This window comes from Triturus cristatus, chromosome 9 (assembly GCF_964204655.1).
Source record: "Triturus cristatus chromosome 9, aTriCri1.1, whole genome shotgun sequence".
NCBI lineage: Eukaryota > Metazoa > Chordata > Amphibia > Caudata > Salamandridae > Triturus > Triturus cristatus.
In genome coordinates, this window is record NC_140592.1 from 761,047,573 (window position 1) to 761,066,782 (window position 19,210).

A 19,210-nucleotide genomic window follows, 5' to 3' on the forward strand; every position below is an offset into this window, starting at 1 on the left:
TGCAGTCTAATTATTCTGATATATCTTTTTAACTCAATTGTCCTATTTATTATGTTTATATGTGTTTTAAATTTTATCTGCCTAGGAACCTTGGCGATGCTGTAACTTCTAAATCTCTGTTTTTATGATTGCCAACATTTTTATAATCATATGTGCTTTTATGATATCTATGTATCGAAATAAAGCTTATTCAATTCAATTCAATACAAAGCTATCACCTTCGCACCCCATACTTACCTGGCTGGCAACTCACCATCCATGGTGGCTCGATCCATACACAGCCATGATACCATTAGAATGAAGACAACAAAGTGCGTAAAATAGAAAATAACAAGGCAATTAGCCATTTGTGTCCAGGGACCTGGGATCTGGAACATAATACCTGTATCTATCAGGACTGCCTCAAACCTGCTCCAATTTAGGAAAGAGCTGAAGACTCACATCTTCAAAGAACAACAGGTTGATAGAGCTATAATTTTTACGCAAATTCTACCACACAATAATATAGAAACGCACTAAATATTAAACCTGAAAATGCATAATACGTTAAACATTAGAAACTGTGCCTTTATTTAACATACAAACTGTTTATTCTATACAGAAAGCTTTCATTTTATTGTCGTTCTTCACAAGCTAGGCCCTTACTGCTCATTTATCCTGCTCAATCCCTTTAAGAAAAATAATGCTTTTCAATAAAATAGTGATTTAATGTTAAAATTGAACTCTAGGGCTTGACTTTTTGTGAAATGTGCTGTGTCCTGAGAAAATGTATTCTTTCTTTCCTCACACCATATGACATCACTGTAGTTATATGGTTTTCTTTGCCACATATGCATAATGAACAAGTATTAAATGAAAGGAAAATTCTTGCTGCAGCTTACATTTGTGATAACCATTACATACCAGAATTTTAATGTTTCATTCATAGAACAGCTCATTGTTATACGGTGAGAAACCAGACAGCTAACAGAGTAGGCTTGCAAAAAGTTCTCATGAGAACCTTTGTAGATGTAAGTTCTTGTAATACGTTGTAGCCATTTGTAACTGACCTCATGCTGGCGTGAATGTTTACCAGTGGAAATGAAGGTCAAGACAACGGACCATCTGAAGACTTCTTACCACTGGACGATAATGAAATACACCTGTTTTTGAAACATTCTTAGCTGCTTTCTATAGATTAAATGTTCCTAGCTAAACAGCATGAGACTCTTCCCATGCATCCCTACCCTGCCAGGCCCCTTGGCACCTTGTGTTGTGCTAGCTCGATTTGCCAAAAGCTACTGCTTATGGTGAATCTTCTTGTTTTCCTTACGATTTATGAGAAGAATTTTCCTGTTTATGTAGATCACAGTTACTGCTGTGATTCTTTCCTTCTCTCTGTTTTGAACGAATGCTACTGTAATTGTCCAGAGAACTCGACTGAGTCTACGGAGCAACCCTCTATGGGGAATTCATCCTTCCGTTTAGCTATTTAACTCTGCTCCAAAATCTACTTGCTCTTTTCCAGAAAGACCTCTACATGGGTTCCTGCTAGGGTAGAATAGGTCCTTTAATTTAGAACAAGGACAATACCCTGAATGGAACACACAGTTTTATTTTCTATGCTTGTTCTAACCAACCCAATTCTTATTATTTCTGTAATTTATTTGCCACTAATTTGAATAAAAGAACAAAAATATCGACTAATTTACTAAATGAGAGAATACACTTTTAAAACTTCACCAACACTCTCTTCATTGACTGACATCAAATGTAATTATTTATGTCTTTTGATGTGTAATGCTCCATTCGAAAATAGTGATAAAGATCCATTGGCCGAAAAAGGAGCAGAACTTCCAGGTGCTCTAAGTACGTTTAGTGCAACCATATCATCATATATAGTCTTTATTCAAATTTAAAATAATTCCTACAAGACACAAACATATACAAAAACACATAATCATTGCTGAACACATTCACTATAAAATATATAAGATCATCCATTAAATACCTAAAATTTGTGTTTAAAAAGAAATTAAACAAGTCAGCAGACTGATAGAATACTGATGGAATAAGACTACGTTTAAAATTAGAAAATATTTAACCAATGTCCCCGAAGGGTGAAGCTCTACAGGAGAACTCCCACAGTTTCCCTGAGAGCCTTGTGCCTTAAGACCCATGCCCAGCCCAGATATTTAGCTAGGGCAATTGAATGGGCTGGAAAAGTGCTTGTGCTTAGAACTCTCAAAGCAACAGCGGAACTCCTTGTGGCCAGTGTTTTGCACAATGGATTCAGCCATGTTCGTCTGGGGTTGGCATATATTGGGCAAACAAACAGGAAATGGGCAATTGATTCCTCTTGAGCACCACAAACAGGACAAGGTCCTACACTTGCACCAAACCACCCGTTGGTTAGTGCCCTGAGTGGGAGAGAACCTGCTCTAAATTGGAAATATAGTTTCCTATCTCTGGGTTGGGTGATCAAATCCCAGTAGGGTTCAAAAACTGGAGTTACCTTTGCCTCTAAAAATCGGCTAGTCATCGTGGGGGAAATAGAATCACTCCAGACCCGATGGATTACCCGCTCCCAGTAAAGCATTTTCAAAAGCCTCTTTGTGGGAAACCCGGCAGCAACTGGGTCACTCCATAGCCCCTCCAGACCCAGGTCTTTCAGAGTTTCCCGGAGGTTCTTAAGCCACCCAATCTTGTGAAACGTGTCGGCCTGCATTACATCCATGAGGCCCATTGCATAAGGCTGAAGCTCCGGGGTGGTCCAGAGTCTCCTCCAATAAAGGACCGGGCGGAGTTTGGCTAAATCCTTGATGGCCTTCCTACCTAGATCGTAACGCAGTGGTACCATAGGCGTACTCTGCGGGAGACCAACTATACTGCGAAAGAATTTATTTTCAGCGACTGTTAAAGATGACAATGCGTCAAAACCCCAGAGCTCTGCCCCGTACAACACTGAGCTTAATGCCTTTGCCTCATGTACTTGGAGCACGGGTTTGACAGGCTTGGTGTAGGATTTTTTGTGCTCTCTAATCAAGGTTCCTGTTATCTGCGTGAATTTCAGTGTAGACATTTCCAGATGTCTATTCCACTTGTTATCTTGTGTCACGCGCATGCCCAGATAGACCAAATTTTTAACCTCCTCGAGTGTTTGCCGATTCATTATGAGTTTTCCTGCTCTATAACTTGGGTGCGGGTTGAAGGCCATGAGTTTGGTCTTGGTTACATTCACTTCTAGGCCATAATTATTACAGAAATCTTCGAAAACTGTCAGGGCCCTTTGCATGCCGCTCGGGGTTTTAGATACTATAAGAGTATCGTCAGCAAACATCAATATTGGAGTAGTCACTCCGGCCAACTTAGGAGCGTCGGTGTTGACTCGGAGCATGTAATCTACTACTCCATTGATGTACAGGGAGAAGAGCGTGGGTGCCATGGCACAGCCTTGTCTCACACCACGCTCAACCGGAAACTCGGGGGTTATGTCCCCCGGGCCTCCCCACTGAATTTTTGCGAAATTAGGCTCATGGAGCCGCCTGAGTAAGGTCAAGAGTTCCAAGGAAAGCCCAAGCTTTTCAAGGACCCTCCAGAGTTGCTCGCGAGGAACAAGGTCAAAGGCAGCTCTTAAGTCGACAAACGCGACGTAGAGGCTGCCTTTGCCTAACGTGACTACCTTCCAGTGCAATTGTACAAAGCGGAAAACCTGGTCCACAGTGCTGGTAAATTTACGAAAACCAGCTTGGAAACTGGAAAGTATCCTGTTGTCTTCAATCCAGGCCAAAAGCACATTCAATACCATCCTCCCAATGACCTTTTGAATTGTGTCTATTAGGCTGATGGGCCTGTAGTTTCCTGGGAGGGTTTTATCCCCCTTTTTAAAAATGGGGATTATAATAGCACCCCCCCAAGATTTGGGCACTGGGGCGCCTTCGGCCACCGCATTAGCCACTAAGGCAATATACTTACTCCAGCAAGGCTTGTTATTAAGGAAGAGATCAGATGGGACCCCATCCAAACCCGGTGCCCGCCCAGAAGCTACACAGGCCAAGGCAGCTAGAACGTCCTTGGTGCTAAAAGGACCATGCAAGTAAAAAACGTGTGACATTGGCCCCGGACATTTGTATAGGGAATTGCATGCATATTGGGGTTTGAAATACCCTATCCACTCTTCTTGGTTAACATGATTGGATGGATTTTCAGGGGATCCGCCTCTGTTCCACTTAATCACATTCCAAAACATTCTAGTGTCCCTGGCATGGCAAGCCTCCTTCAGGTCTTGCCAGTACAATTCATCCCATCTTTTTTTCGCTTGGGCAAGGCACTTCTTGTAGGAGTGTCTGGCTAGTTGTATACTTATTTTGCTCCCACTAGAGAGGGCTTGTGTTAAGTTACCTCTGGCTCGTCTACACTCCCCATCATACCACCTCAATCGCTTAAAGAGAGGCTTGTTGCCCTTGCTTATTGGTTTAAGAAAAAAGCCACGTAGCCCCTCAAAGAAGGACTCGTGTAATCTAGTTGCTTGGTCATTGATATCTTTTACTCCCACGACATCTTCCAATCTCGCGGTAGTTTGGGAGAGCTCTATTTCAATGCTAGCAATAGCCGTGGCATTGGTCTTACCTGTGTCCACTTAAGTCTCCGCATGTCATTTGTAGGGACACAACCAGGGATAGCCAGTTTTGGATCCTCTCTCGCCGAGCTACTTTCCCCCCACCAAGAGTGGGTGACACAAATGGGGTTGTGGTCACTCTCAGTTCTTGTCTCAACCACCATGTCAATAATGTGCTGCCACAGCCTCATACAGCAGAGGACGTAATCGATCCTACTTGCTGAGCGGCCATTATCGAAGGTGGGGGCACCCTCCTTGTCCCCTGAGGTCCTGCCATTCAGGGCCCTTAAGCCTTTCTCGTAGCAAAGTGCATTTACCTGCACCGCTACCGTAGACCACCTCTTAATAGGAGAGAGCGGGAGGACTGGTATTCCCCACAACCGATCTTCTTCAGGGTCAAGACTCCATTCTGAGTCCGGGTCTAAAAGGGGTTCAAATGTGACATTGAAGTCTCCTGCGACAATCAGATCCCTATTACTCGATTTGGTTTCTATGAGGCTGGTCAGAATGTCCAATACCCGTGACTTCTTCCCTTTTGTCCCTCGAAGATATAGATTGTAAATATCTAATGTGCCCATGCAACCAAAGGTAAGTCTCACTAATTGGATATCCGGGGAACCCGTATCAATCATGGCAGCACTTGAGAATAAGCCCTGGCGGGCCCAGATAGTTCATCCACCCATAGGACGACCTTTCGGGCCTTGAGTCGCTGGGACATGGAAATTCAGATATCCCAAAAGGAACTGAGCCTCACAAATCCACGTTTCCTGAAAGAGGCAAATATCGTATTTATTAACAAAACCGACCCATTCAGGGGAATGTAATTTGGTCTTAATACCTGCTAAGTTCCAGGACAAGAGAGTGCCTGGTCTAATACCAGACTGAATATCATGGTGGACAACGGTCTGGTTTGGTACATTTGCACTCGCACCCGTCCTACACTGACTCGGCGATGAGACCCTGAGGGGAATGGTCACCCCGATGGGGGCCAGAGAGGCTGCATCACGTACACTAGTGAAACCGCTTTCTATTGCCCTCACAAGCTTGGGAGATGTGATGTTTATTTTACAATGCGATTGTCAATACCGGGGGCCTTGATCATAAAAAAAGTTTAAGTAGTGCACCTCTATTCCTGATCTAGGCCCATACGGTATATATTCAGCGATGAACCTCGAAATTCGTGTGTCTTCGAAATTGACAATAATGCAATCACCCTGGGTGTTTTTGGGTCTTAAACCTACCCATTGTACTCTTCTGACAAATAGAATCCTCCCATTCATGTAATTTGGGATTGGCCTGTGTGTATTTAGCCAGTGACTCTCTTTATTTTTTAATTCCCTGAAGGATTCAGTTTTGCTATCAGGTAATACGGGAACTCCAGTTAGAACTGCAACGTAGGGGAGGGATTCGGGTGGCAAATTAATTTGAGGTAAGGGTGATCTAGGAGCATTACCTTGAGTAACTGGATCAGTGGCTACTCTCATGTCCCCAGAATCCTTGATGTTGTTACCCAGAGATTCTTTGCTAGGCCCTCCATCCCTCCCTGAAGACTGGTGAGTATTTGTCATTAATATGGGTGGGTCAATACCTGGGCCTACATTAGTTAATATAGGGGGTTTGTCGGTTGAAGGCTGTACAGAGGCCGGAGAATTTCCAGCGTGCAGGCAGTTGGTTTTGCCAATGTCCTTAGTGGACAATTTGACAACATTCTTTAATGAACAAAAGTTGTCCAGAATGGTTTGTTCCAGCCTGTCAACTTTTTCAGTGACTATTTTAACCCTTTCTAATAATGGTAAAATTAATGAACGAACAGCCTGTTCTAGCTTGGGAATCAAGTCACTACTAATTAACAGGGGGGAGGTTCTCATGCTGGCTTCGCCCACAATTGAGCAAGCCGGGGGGCTTAAAGTATCGGGGTTTACAATGTTTTTAGATACCTTTGTTATTTTCGCCTGCCTAACACCATCTACAGCCCCACCCCTTTTCCTTTTCTGATTGGCGGATCTAGAAGGTTTAGTCCCGGCCCTTGTTTGGGGGCGAGTGGCTTTAGACTTGGGTGGGGCCATTTCTTCCACTACAGGTGCACCATCAAACATGTCAGAGCCTTTTGGCAACCCCTCTGAAGATGTTGTCACATTATACAGTGTTTCAGACTCTGCAAGCGAAGGTACATCCCCCCGTGTGAGGACTCTAGATTTGTTTGGCGATTTAGATAATGCTAATGGTCCCAGTGAGGAGCGTCTCGAATGCATGGGGTCAATTGAGAGACGTCTTTCGGTAATGGCAATTTCGTGTTCTAATACCGAGACAGCTCTAGTGATGAATTGGTCCATGGTGCCAGACACAGTTGTAGGAGCCATGACGCGCTTCCCCTTCCCAGCCATGTGACACGATGTTAGTAGGGACACAATGGATGGAGAACTAGCAGCGTAATGCAAGCAACAAAGAGCAAGTAATAAGTCCACAGCCACTTTACTTCTAATACTAGTTGCCCAGCCCAGCCCAGCCTTGGCCAGCCCCGGATGGCCACAGACGGCCCGCCCTTTGTCCGGGCTTCGTCCGGCGCGTCCCGCGTAGCGGTCGCGGGCAAGACTTAAGTTAAGCGTCAACTCTCAACAGCGAGTGGGCGGGGGGAAGCACAGGTGGTGCGCCGCACGGACTGCTGGGAACCTGAGTCCCGTGAAGCTCCTTCTCCCCTCGCTGTAATCTCCTCACCCGGCAACAGACAGCAAGCTGAGCCCCTCCTAGAGCAACAACGCAACAGGTAACGGACAGAGTCCTGGTGAGTGTAATGGCGAAGCGGGACCCGCGCCAGCGGGTTCCGCGAGTCGTTTTCAGTTCTCTGCGGCGAGTGGGCGGGGGGAAGCACAGGTGGTGCGCCGCACGGACTGCTGGGAACCTAAGTCCCCTGAAGCTCCTTCTCCCCTCGCTGTAATCTCCTCACCCGGCAACAGACAGCAAGCTGAGCCCCTCCTAGAGCAACAACGCAACAGGTAATGGACAGAGTCCTGGTGAGTGTAATGGCGAAGCGGGACCCGTGCCAGCGGGTTCCGCGAGTCGTTTTCAGTTCTCTACGGCGAATGGGCGGGGGGAAGCACAGGTGGTGCGCCGCACGGACTGCTGGGAACCTGAGTCCCGTGAAGCTCCTTCTCCCCTCGCTGTAATCTCCTCACCCGGCAACAGACAGCAAGCTGAGCCCCTCCTAGAGCAACAACGCAACAGGTAACGGACAGAGTCCTGGTGAGTGTAATGGTGAAGCGGGACATAATTTGTGGAAATTTGTAAGAGATTTCCGCCCTGGCAACATCATGATGCAGTAAGAGTCCACAAACCAGCTTTCCCCTCCCCCCAGCCCCATAACATAGACTTTGTTTTTGAACGTGTACAGTGCTTGGCTGCCTTCCAGCTGACTTCACACTATATAAATACCATATACATGCATACACACATACATACAATAAAGCAAAAGAGTAACACTATGCATGGGGAAGAGAGAAAAGTGTGGAGAGGGGGTAAAAGAATGTAAGATATTAAGAAATGGAAGGTCTATGAGAGTGAAAGATGTGATTGTGTGTGTGTGTGTGTATATATAAGAGAGAGTGTGTGCAAAGACCATTAGAAAGAAAGAAATATTAACAGTTCATAGGATGGACATAATTTATTAGAGATACAGGGTGAAAGAAGGGGTGGAAAATGGTTCAAGGAAAAGGAAGGTGGGACAGAGTCTTTCAAAAAGGGAAAAAAGCAAGATGACAATTAGACATTCACAGAGAGAGAAACAGTCAAATAAACCTGGTGGAGGGAAAAAGTGACTAAAAATAATATGGCTAGAAGAGAGATCAAATGAAAGAAAAATAGTAAGACAGACCCACAGGAAGAGAAGTGATGAAGGAGTGTCTTGTTGAAAAATAAATTGTAAATATAACCTAGGAGAAAGTGCGAGTGTGAAATAGATACCCAACATAAAAAGAAAAGGCAGAATAGGAACCTACAGACTCATGGAAAGAAAGTGCAAATAAATGACCAAATAAAGGAGACTGACTGCAAAAGGGTAAAAGCGAGACTTGAAGAAAAAAGAAAGGTAAAATAAAGATCCACAGCAAACAAAATACAGTGTAAGGATGAAAGTTAAAGAACGAGGGACACATAAAAATACAAAAGGCCATAGATATAGACACAGCAAAAGTGTAGCTCAAAAGACAGATAGGTGGGAGACACACACAGAAAAGGTAATGGCAAGAGAGACCCACACAGAGAAATGGTAAAAGAGAGACCATCAGAAAAAGAAAGAGTAAAAGAGAGACTCCCAGAGAGAGACTCTCACAAACAGCAATGGTAAAAATTAGAGCACCACAAAGAAATAATGTGGTAAAAGATAGCCACACAAATAAAAAGGTAAAAGATGGACCTGCAGAAAAAAAGATGTGTCATATGAAAGACCACAGAAAGAAAATGTATGAAGGAGATACCCACAGAAAATGAAAGGGTAAACTAGAGACCACAGAGGGAGACAGGGTAAAACACTGGAAAATGAAAGGGTAAAAGAGACAGAGTAAATAAAGAAAATCTCATCCTAGGCATGTTTCTAACACAATTTTACAAGTGTGGCCTGTACAAAAGAAGTATAAAAAATTAATTGGTATGATAATGTAGATATGGTTTTTGGCTACAGTTAAGTTCAGGTACTGTTTTGTTTCTTGTTTTTCGCTCTGCAGCAGTTTTGAAAAAGCTCAGAGGAAATAGTGAAGTGAAACACATGTAGACAAAAAAGAAGCTTTCAAATGAAATTGTGATAAAGATTAAGAACCAAAGCTAATTATAATAAGAGTTTCTGTGTTGAAACTTTTAAGTCAATGCACATTACAAGAAAGGGGTTTGTAAAATAAAATTAGGAATAACAAGAACAGAAATGGCAACAAGCATAATTTGATTTTATGTACAAAAACCAGACAACACAACTAGAATAGATTGTCACGCATTCTTCTGGTAAACGATTGAACGGGCTAATATCAGAAAAAATGGAAATATAAACTACAATTCGAGAAAAAAAACTTAAAATGATCTAACCTTTATGCTGATTCATCAAGAATTGACACAATATTTATTTAACTAGGAGGGAAACCTACTTCGATGGGGACCACTAGCACCTCCAATAAATAATCTCTTAAAACAACTCAATATAACGCTTCATGTGACTGCAATAGGCTTGGGTGTGCATTTTCCAACCAGCAGTATGAAAAGACCGAGTTTATAAACTTCTTTAACTGAGTTTTATAAAACGAAAAGTAACTAGGAGTCCATTTCTGTGACCCTATACCTATGAAACATTGTACTGTTTAGTGAAAGTAAACCTTTTCTGTAAAGAATAACATTGTACAATGAGACAACAGGAACAATTCCAAATGTAATGCCTAAAATTTGCAAAGCATGTATGTATATCTTCTTTAGTTCTCATTTAGAAGCAGGAAATTGGCAGGCAATCACATTAAGGGACATTTTTGAGCTTGCAGTATTACAGCAACAATGGTCATTACAACACAGACTTACACTGTTAATGCCACTATCTTCCACCAGCTAAATGTTGCTGTTAGAAGGATGCGAAATAGCAGGCAGTAAGCTCAAATACACCAAGTTATCCCTAACTTTTCCACAAAACCACTAAACACACAAGTAATTAATAATACCACTGCAATCATCAACATATTATAAGTGTATTATTTGAGGGGCATGGCTTTGTCATAGCTGAGAGGTATTTTGCATCACATACCTACAATGTTGTCATCGGACAACTGCTTTTAATTTCCACTAGGCCTGGGCGGTAAATTTCGTTCCGCTTGCGGAATTTGCGATATTTTGACATTTTCGCATTCCGCGGAGAGCGCGAAAATGTCAAAACTTTCGCAACCTGCCGCGAAACGGAAGTATTTTTCTTGTTCGCGCTTTAAAAATGCATTCTCGCGCGCGCGGTCACGACTTACTGGGTCCCTGCGTTCGCCGACGAGTTTTCCTATCCATTCGCGCGCGCCACAAGATGTTGGATTGTTGGTAGCCGGTCGCGCTATCCCCGCAAGAGTTTGCGATCGCAAACACGTCACTGCGATCGCGAACAGGAAATAAACATCGTGAGCAAGATGGCCGCGCACATTAGCGACCGCATGGGCAAGTTGGAGATATATTTCCCCGCGAGCACGCAAAAACACATCGCGAACGGGCGGGAAAAACAATCTCCGCATCTTCGCATGCTCGCGGAGATTTTGCGCAATTTCGCGATAATTTGGGAAAGTCAACTTCGCAAATTCCGCCCACCCTTAATTTCCACATGAAGCAGAATACTTTTGGAACACAACTGCATTCATAGTGGGCTCTTTAAAGCTCCAGCAGTGCCCACCATCTTATCTCCTCACATGAGGTGTTTAATAAACTGAGCACAGCTTTGTACTAATGGCATAACCTTTTGACCCTACATCACTCATAAATCTCTCTGCTGTTCTGTGTGCTTGGAAGTTTCCTTTTCAACAATTTATCTCTACAAGTTAGCATTTCTATTTTATGAAGCAGTGCAATAGACTGCAGTGGGAAGTTTCATTTTCAACTATTTCTCTATTCAAGTCAACACGTCTACTTTCTGAGGCATTGCAATAGACTGCAGTGTGAGACTGTTTTAACCAAATTTTAACTGCAGCTCATCTGGAGATAATTCCCTATACCACTTTCCTTTCTTTTATCATTTATATTTATGTATGGGGAAGACTAGGAATTCAAAATTACACACCTCTGGCATGGCACACTCTCAGGATACAGTGAATACTAAAACTCTTTTCTTTACTGGAATCCAATATGGAACATCTCAATATCGTAGCTCAAGATTCTCATTCATCCTCCTCCTGCGTCTCTACAATTTCTTCTGAGCAACCCTCTAAAATCCCAACCACAGCCCCGCTAACAGCAAACAAAAGGGCAGAGTAAAATCCTCCATCACCTGTTAAACCTATTTCCTCTGTCTATGTGGAGCTCCTTTTAAATGTGATCCGAGCCTTGAAACCCTATATGGAGGAAGCTAATACATAACTTCAGTGAATGGACGACGAATGGTTCCTGATGGAAAATAGAGTTGCGAACACAGAACATCAGATGCTTTCTATTCAAGATACTGCTCAAGATGTTACGCACCTCAAAGCGGAAGTGTCATATCTTTAGAAAGTTACTGAAGATTTTAAAAATCACAATAGGTGCAATAATCTTCATGTTTATTGTCTTGCGGAGGAAACAGAGGGTTCTCAACCTATTTCCTTTTTCCAAAATGTTCTCCCAAAAGTTTTGAACATGTCTGAATCCACTAAGCTTAAAATACAACATGCTCAAAGACTTGGTCATTGATCTCAATATGCCTCCTCATCACAAAAACCTCGGGGTGTCCTAATATTTTTTCTGGAATATCAGGATCTTCTCATAAGCATCAAAGCAGCAAAAACCAAAGGACATGTTCAGGAATCCCATTATATTTTGTTCAAGATCTGGCTAAAGCTACAGCAGACAGACAGAAGAATTTTCTAGACATGTGACCTGAGTTACGTCCCCTTGGAGCCAGAGTTCATCTTTTCTATCCGTGCTTCTTTAAAGTAACTTACAATAACAAAAAAACAACGTACGAAGATCCCTCCATGCTGCAGAAATTAATTGACAACTGTGAAAAATGGAAACAATGGACACTTCTAAATACCCCTCCACTTGAAGGCTTCATATAACTTTCCTTTTATGTTTCAACTTGTTGTTGCTGTATCTTTTAATGTCTAGGTTAACCTACTATTTAAGTTCATATTTATTTTGACTCTTAAAGGTATATCTTTGTAGAAGATAATATTGTAGATCTTTTTCTTCACTTCTTAGGTATCCTCTTTTTGTGTCGTGTCCACCAAATCCTCCTATTTTTATACCCAGATCTATGGCTTGGATGTCTCCCCTCCGGCTGCCTCTAGAACCCGGTTGTTGTCATATTTCCTTTTGTGGTTGCACCACTTCCCATTTGTTTCTCCTGGTATTTGGTATGTTTTTTGTCTTATTTTGTTTCTGTTAACATACTTATTTCTTTTATCGTTTTCATGTTTTCTTTTCTCCATCTGCATTTCCTTTTCTTTCCTTCTATTTTCATACTCTCTTCTATGTTTTCTCTCTTCTATATTTTGTAATCTTCATCTTGCTCCTTCTATTTCAATGTGTTATTTTCTGGTATATTTCTCTCTCTGCTAAGAAATGCATGGTTTCATTTATTACTCGATTAAATAATTTACGTAATCGCTATTCTTCACTTATATAGCATGCTAATTTCACTGCAATTTTTAATTCACAACTTTACGCATTATTACTTGGAATGGAAAAGGGTTAGGTTCACCTATGAAATGACAAAGAGTTCTTACTCATTTAGCCAAATTAAATGCTGATATTGCTTTGTTACATGAAACTCATGTTACTGAATTGGAGACTTGCTAGACATTGGGTGGGCTATGCATTTTCCTCACCAGATAATGGGAAACGAAATGGAGTTGTAATTCTGTGTAAAAAAATCTTTGGATGTTACCTTGCTATATCACAAGAATCAGATCAAGAATGCAGGTGGCTTCTCGTATGATTACAAGTAAATAAAATACCAATATCTGTTTTTAATATTTATGAACCCACACATCCTGATCACACATGTTGGCCTTTAATTACACCCAAACTGATGTCTATTTCTGATGACTGCTTAGTTTTTGGTGGGGATTTCAATCTGGTAACGGATCCTTTTATAGATCGCTCCTCTAAGTCTTCTTTTGTCCCTTCTAATATTCACAAACAATTCACCACAGCCATCAAACAAAGATCCCTTATTGATTCCTAGAGAATTTCCAACCCCTTTTTACAAGAATATACTTTTTTCTCGCCTGTACATTTCTCTAAAAAGAGGATTGATCACCTTTTTGTTTCTAAACCCCTATCTCAACACATCTTACGAGCACCATTTTAATTTCTGATAATGCACCAGTAATTCTAGATCTCGACTTCCTTCCCCACAAAGTTAGACCTTGGTGTTAGAATACTTCTCTTTTATTAGATACCTCTTTCAGAGAACGTTTTGATACTTTTATAACAGAATTTCTTTACTTTGCATGAATCTCCCGCCTAATCATTTCCAATTATTTGGTATACATTCAAAGCTACTATCACATTTTTTTTCATTACTTATGTTGCAACCAAAATGAAAATACATTTAAAAAAAGCACAAGATTTAATGAAACATATTAAATCCTTAGAACAGTCCTACTTCGTATCCAAAACTAAGACTTGCTTAGATAATTTAATTAAGGCTAAATTTGATGTAAATAAACTCTCCCCACGAAAAAGGATAATTCTTATCTCGTTAAATCTAGTTCCACATACTATGGTGGTCAAATTAATGCAGGTAAACTCTTAGCAAATTATCTTAAAAGTAAAAAGGAGCGAACTAAAATAGAAACTATTTTAAGAGAGGATTCCATGCCTCTTTTTAGAGACAATGATACCCTTAATGAATTTACTAAATTCTATCCAAATCTTTACACACCTGAATTAGATCCTCTACAATCTGATATTAACTCATATTTTTTTTCTATCTGTAAGGAATTAGATTAACCTACTGATTTTTATTGCCTTGATTCTGATATCACAACTTATGTATGATATTCGTACTGCCATTAACTCTATTAAAAAACGTAAAGCTCCTGGGCCTGATGGTTTTCCTATTGAATTCTACCTTCATTTCTCCAAAGAATTGATTCCTAAATTACATTGATTATTTGCTTTCTGTACTTCTTCCAATTCTGCTACTGGGACATTTTAAGAAGCCTTATTATGCCTTATACCAAACGATAATAAAGATCATAAGTCATGCAAAAATTATAGACCTATTTCCGTAGTTAATTCTGATTATAAGATTTTTGCCAAGATTCTGGCTTTACGCCTTGATCATCTCCTCACCAATTTAATTGGTCATGAACAAGCTGGTTTTGTTAAAGGTAGAAAACTCTCTGATAATACCAGGCATTTCTTAGATGTTCTGAGTAAATCTATACCTTATAACCATTCTTTACAAGCCATTTCCTTGGATGCTGAGATTGATGATATTTTTCTATATATGGCCTCTCCTGATTCGTCTTTACGACCCTTTTTAAATGCAGTTTCCACTTTTGCCTCATTTTTAGGTTATAAACTTTATTCTGACAAATGTGAAATCCTTCAACTTAACAAATGGTGTATCAAACATGATTTTCTCCCTTCAGGATTTTTTTCAAGCTTGACAAAAATTAAATATTTGAGCCTTTCGTCCAATACTTTTATTTAAGACACTATATCACTTAACACTACTACTTTACTGTCTACTTTATCTAACCATACTTCACGATGGAATCCGATATATCTCTCCTGGAGGGGTGGGTTGGATTCTATTTAGATGATATTAGTCCCCATCATTCATTTTTATCTTTTGGCAATTCTAATTAGCTTTCCTACCTCTACTTTTAAAAAAAACATATATTCCATTTTATCTGCATTTTTTTGGAATAATAAAAAACATTGTATATCTTTACCCAAATTACAAAGGCAAAGGCAGCAAGGGGGAGTTAATTTTACTTATTTTCAGTCTTATCGAATGCTTTCTTTTTAAAACCGTCAATACATTTTCAAAATGGCCCAACCACAATTCCATCTCCCTAATGGTCAGAATTGGAGTTATCTTTTATTCAACCTTTCTCCTTTGCAGAATTGATGTCCTTTACTCAACACCCTTCTTCCATGCCTCTTCCTATCCTCAAAAATGCTTGCAGAATATTACGTCCAATATATATATTTCTTCTATTTCACCTCTAGATCAATTCCTTCAATCCTTGATCTGGTATAATACATTCATTAGAATTAAAAATAAAACTATCTTTTGGAAAGCCTGGAGAGATAAAGGTCTATTATGTTATGGACTCATCAATTGATACAAAAACCACTCACATATCTCTTTTTCGCCAGCTCAATCCATCTTTCACTTCCCTCTTTAATATCAACACAAACTTCAGTCACTGACCTCTTCAAATTCTACCACATTCCTTTCACTTTATTCATTACCCATTTCCCCTCTTCCTATTTCACCTATACCAACATTACTGCTAACTGCCCCTACTGCTTCTCATATGTTTACCCATCTTACCCCTCACCCTGTTGATAAACAAAAATCAACCCTATATTTACACTGGGAAGCAGATCTTCACACCTCCTTTCCTATTCCCTTGTGCAACACATTATGACTTAAAATTCGAAAGACATCACGTGCTGCCAACACAACTCAAACGCTCTTTTTTATTTATAACCGCATTCGAATAACTCCTGATTCTTTACACATATTTGATAGCGCCACTACATCACCTTGTTGGTCTGTTCTCCATCAATTTCTGATAATAAACATATTTTATTTGAATATCAATTTTGGTTACAGGTATGGAAAAAAATTAACTCTATTTTTCATACACATATATTATTTTCCTTAACCAATTTATTTTAGGTAGTCTTACTGAGGATTGACATTGTTGTACTTTTAATATAAAAATTGTAGACTTATTAATTGCTGTTGCATTTCAACAGATTACTAAAAATTGGAAGAATGCTCTACATATCTCCTTTCAAGCATGGTGGTATGGTGTTTTTTATAATCATAGACTAGATAGAGTGCATACCGTCCCAATGTCTCTAACTTTTAAACAAAATTCTCTCTGGTCTCCAGTAACCATTTTTCTAGATTCCTCAGTATTAAAGACTTTCATACATCAACTCTCAACTGATGAAGTATCTAAACCTCTTTGAATATATTATTGTTTTTTTAGAGCTTCCCTTCTAACAGTAATGTTTTGCTTTTTTGTTTCCCTGATAACATGCACTCGATGATTTTTGTAATTCCACAACTGTTTAAAATTATGCTAATTTCATTACATGAGAAGTGCTTTTAATTTTGCCCTTTCTATTTTCCTTTTCCCTCTCCTTTATCATGTTTTCTACATATAATAGCAAATATTTTCTTATTCTCTCTTATTATTATTCAAGCTGTTTCAGTATATTGTTATTATATAATATTGTGAACCTGCTGTTTTTTTTTTATTTCTTTGTTGAGTTTTTACATGAATTGCATCAGTTGCCAGTAATGAAAATATACATCAATATCACGCTCAGATGAATCGTACATCCAACATTAAATGACCTTACAGCATTTTGGATTATTTTGGCTAGCAGTATGTATTCTGCCAGCTCTAATGTGAACCTGCTATTTTGTTATTGCCCTTTTTCCTACTTAATAAACTTTACTTTCAAAACTTAAAAAACAAAAACACTACAGAATGTGCTGATATCACTTAGGCCCTCATTCCACATCTCTTTAACCTGTGCACATTTCTCCAGGTAATAGCTAAAGAAATGTGCGTGAAAACCGGTGGGACTCCACTAATAAAGATTGAAACTATTTTAATACATGTATTTTTTGTCTTTATTACAGTCAATGCCTTCACAGACGAAATGGCACCGACCATTTGGAAAGGAATGAGTACCCCTCACTTTGTCCTAATATTTGTCATTCATCCCTTTCTGAAATATGTTCTCTTAGAGTTCCCTCTAAAATCACATGCATTCACACATGCACCAATGAACGTACATGCTAATTAACAGAAGTGTGAAGGCATAAGCTCACAAACAGTACATAACCCACACACAGACACACACCACAATCTCAATGATACATATAGATCTACAACAGTATAGGATATGCTTGATTACACTAATTTGTAATGCATGATTTTAAGTGCTGTACCTCTTTATGTGTACGGTACCTCTTTATTAAGTATCTCTATTTCTTTGGCGTGCTGCTTTTTTTCCAGAGCCAACTCTTCTTCCAAGTCATGAAGGCAGAATTCCAAGTCACTGACTGCCTGTTTGGCATCTCTTGATTTGCTGTAGGTCTCATTCAAATCAATATTCTTATCAGCTTTATTTGCCATATGAATATTCAGTTGTTGAACAACTTCTTCGTGACGTTCCCACATCTTTTTCACACGGTCACTGGTGGACAAAAAACATTAACTTGTAGGAATTAATCATGAATATGGTTCTAAGAATAGGTACGATGACTTTGGAGATAGCAGCTATAAAAAATTGGGAAAAAAACAAGATGAGAAGTGGAAACTAAATGGGGGTTAGGAGACCACAAAAACGCACGATGGACTATATGTCAGATTATTATTGACAGAAACATAGCTATATATATATATATATATACATACACATATTCACTGAAAAAAACATAGGTTTCAGGCACGTTATAGTTAGGAATTAGCATTTAAAAAACCTTAGAAATTTACTGAAGAAACCATAGGTTTCAGGGGCGTTATAGTTAGCTGGACTTTTCACTCGTAAAAAACCATTGAAATTCCCCCGTTATAGTTAGTTCAGCTAACTATAACTCGCGCGCCCGCAATGCACTGCTGAAGACGTCACATATTACATGACTCATGACATGGTCAGTGACATCACTCATGACATCACTGATGACATCACAAATGACATCACTGATGACATCATCCAGTGAATGTGTGTTTTTCTGAAAATTACATATGTTTTATATATGTATATCTCAAGGTCGATCGAAGAATAAATGGGTATATAAGTGTCTAAATGGATGATTTGTTTTTGAAAAATTTATTGTATAACTGACTGATTAAGTGTATCTTAGTGAATACATGGCTTAGTGACTAATGCTTAAATATGTAAATATCTGTATCAGTCTCTCACTTTGTGTATAAGTGGCTGCATGGGTTGGTGAGTAGCTACATGAGTGTCTATATAGGTTATTAGTTGGTTTTAGTATCAGTATTAGTGTATGGGTGTCTGTATGGTTCGGTGGGGGGTATTATGTAGTGCATAGGTGCATGAATGAGTGACTCACTGTTTGTATGTGTTGAAGACAGCATGTGTGCAGGACTGTATGGGTGGATGAGTGTGTGCATGGGTGTGTTAGTGAGTGAATGACTGTCTCAATAGTGTCTTTATGAGTAACTACATATGTTTTATTTATTTATTATTATTATTATTTATTGATTTCTAAAGCGCCTGGTGACCCGAAGGCATCCCCGCGCTGTAAATCTTTGTGGACCAGGAGAGGGGGAGGAGGGGATGGACTATTTGGGAAACAGGAAGGTTTTAAGTTTTTTTCGGAATAGAGCGTGACAGGATTCCAAACGTAGACTGCGTGGAAGAGAATTCCATCCTGTGGACGCTTTGACCGAGAAGCGGCGACCACCTGTGCGAGCCTTCTTGAATTTTGGAACAGTGGCCAGATGTTCGGCGTCGGAGCGAAGGAGTCTGGGGGCTTTGTAGGGGATAAAACTAGTATATGTGACTATTGGTGTACATAAGTGAGTATATGTGAGAGTGAGAGATTGGAAGAGTTCCTGTATGAATAAGTATGTGTTTCTATAAGTGATTATTTAAAAGACTAAGTATGTGTAAGTTTCTGTAGAAGTAAGTGTGGTGGTGTGTGTATAACTGTATATGCAAGTAAATGGATGTTTGATTCTT

The 19,210-nt window shown here is 39.9% G+C and overlaps 1 protein-coding gene across 1 annotated transcript in view; it reads right to left on the minus strand.

Annotated features, from left to right (window-relative positions):
* The window catches only part of CCDC175 (coiled-coil domain containing 175), a 269,138-nt gene that overhangs the window by 152,058 nt on the left and 97,870 nt on the right, over positions 1–19,210 (minus strand). Inside the window, exon 5 of the mRNA XM_085628003.1 lies at positions 17,467–17,695. Within this exon, the coding sequence (XP_085484129.1) occupies positions 17,467–17,695 (229 nt within the window). The remainder of the gene's footprint in view (positions 1–17,466; positions 17,696–19,210) is intronic.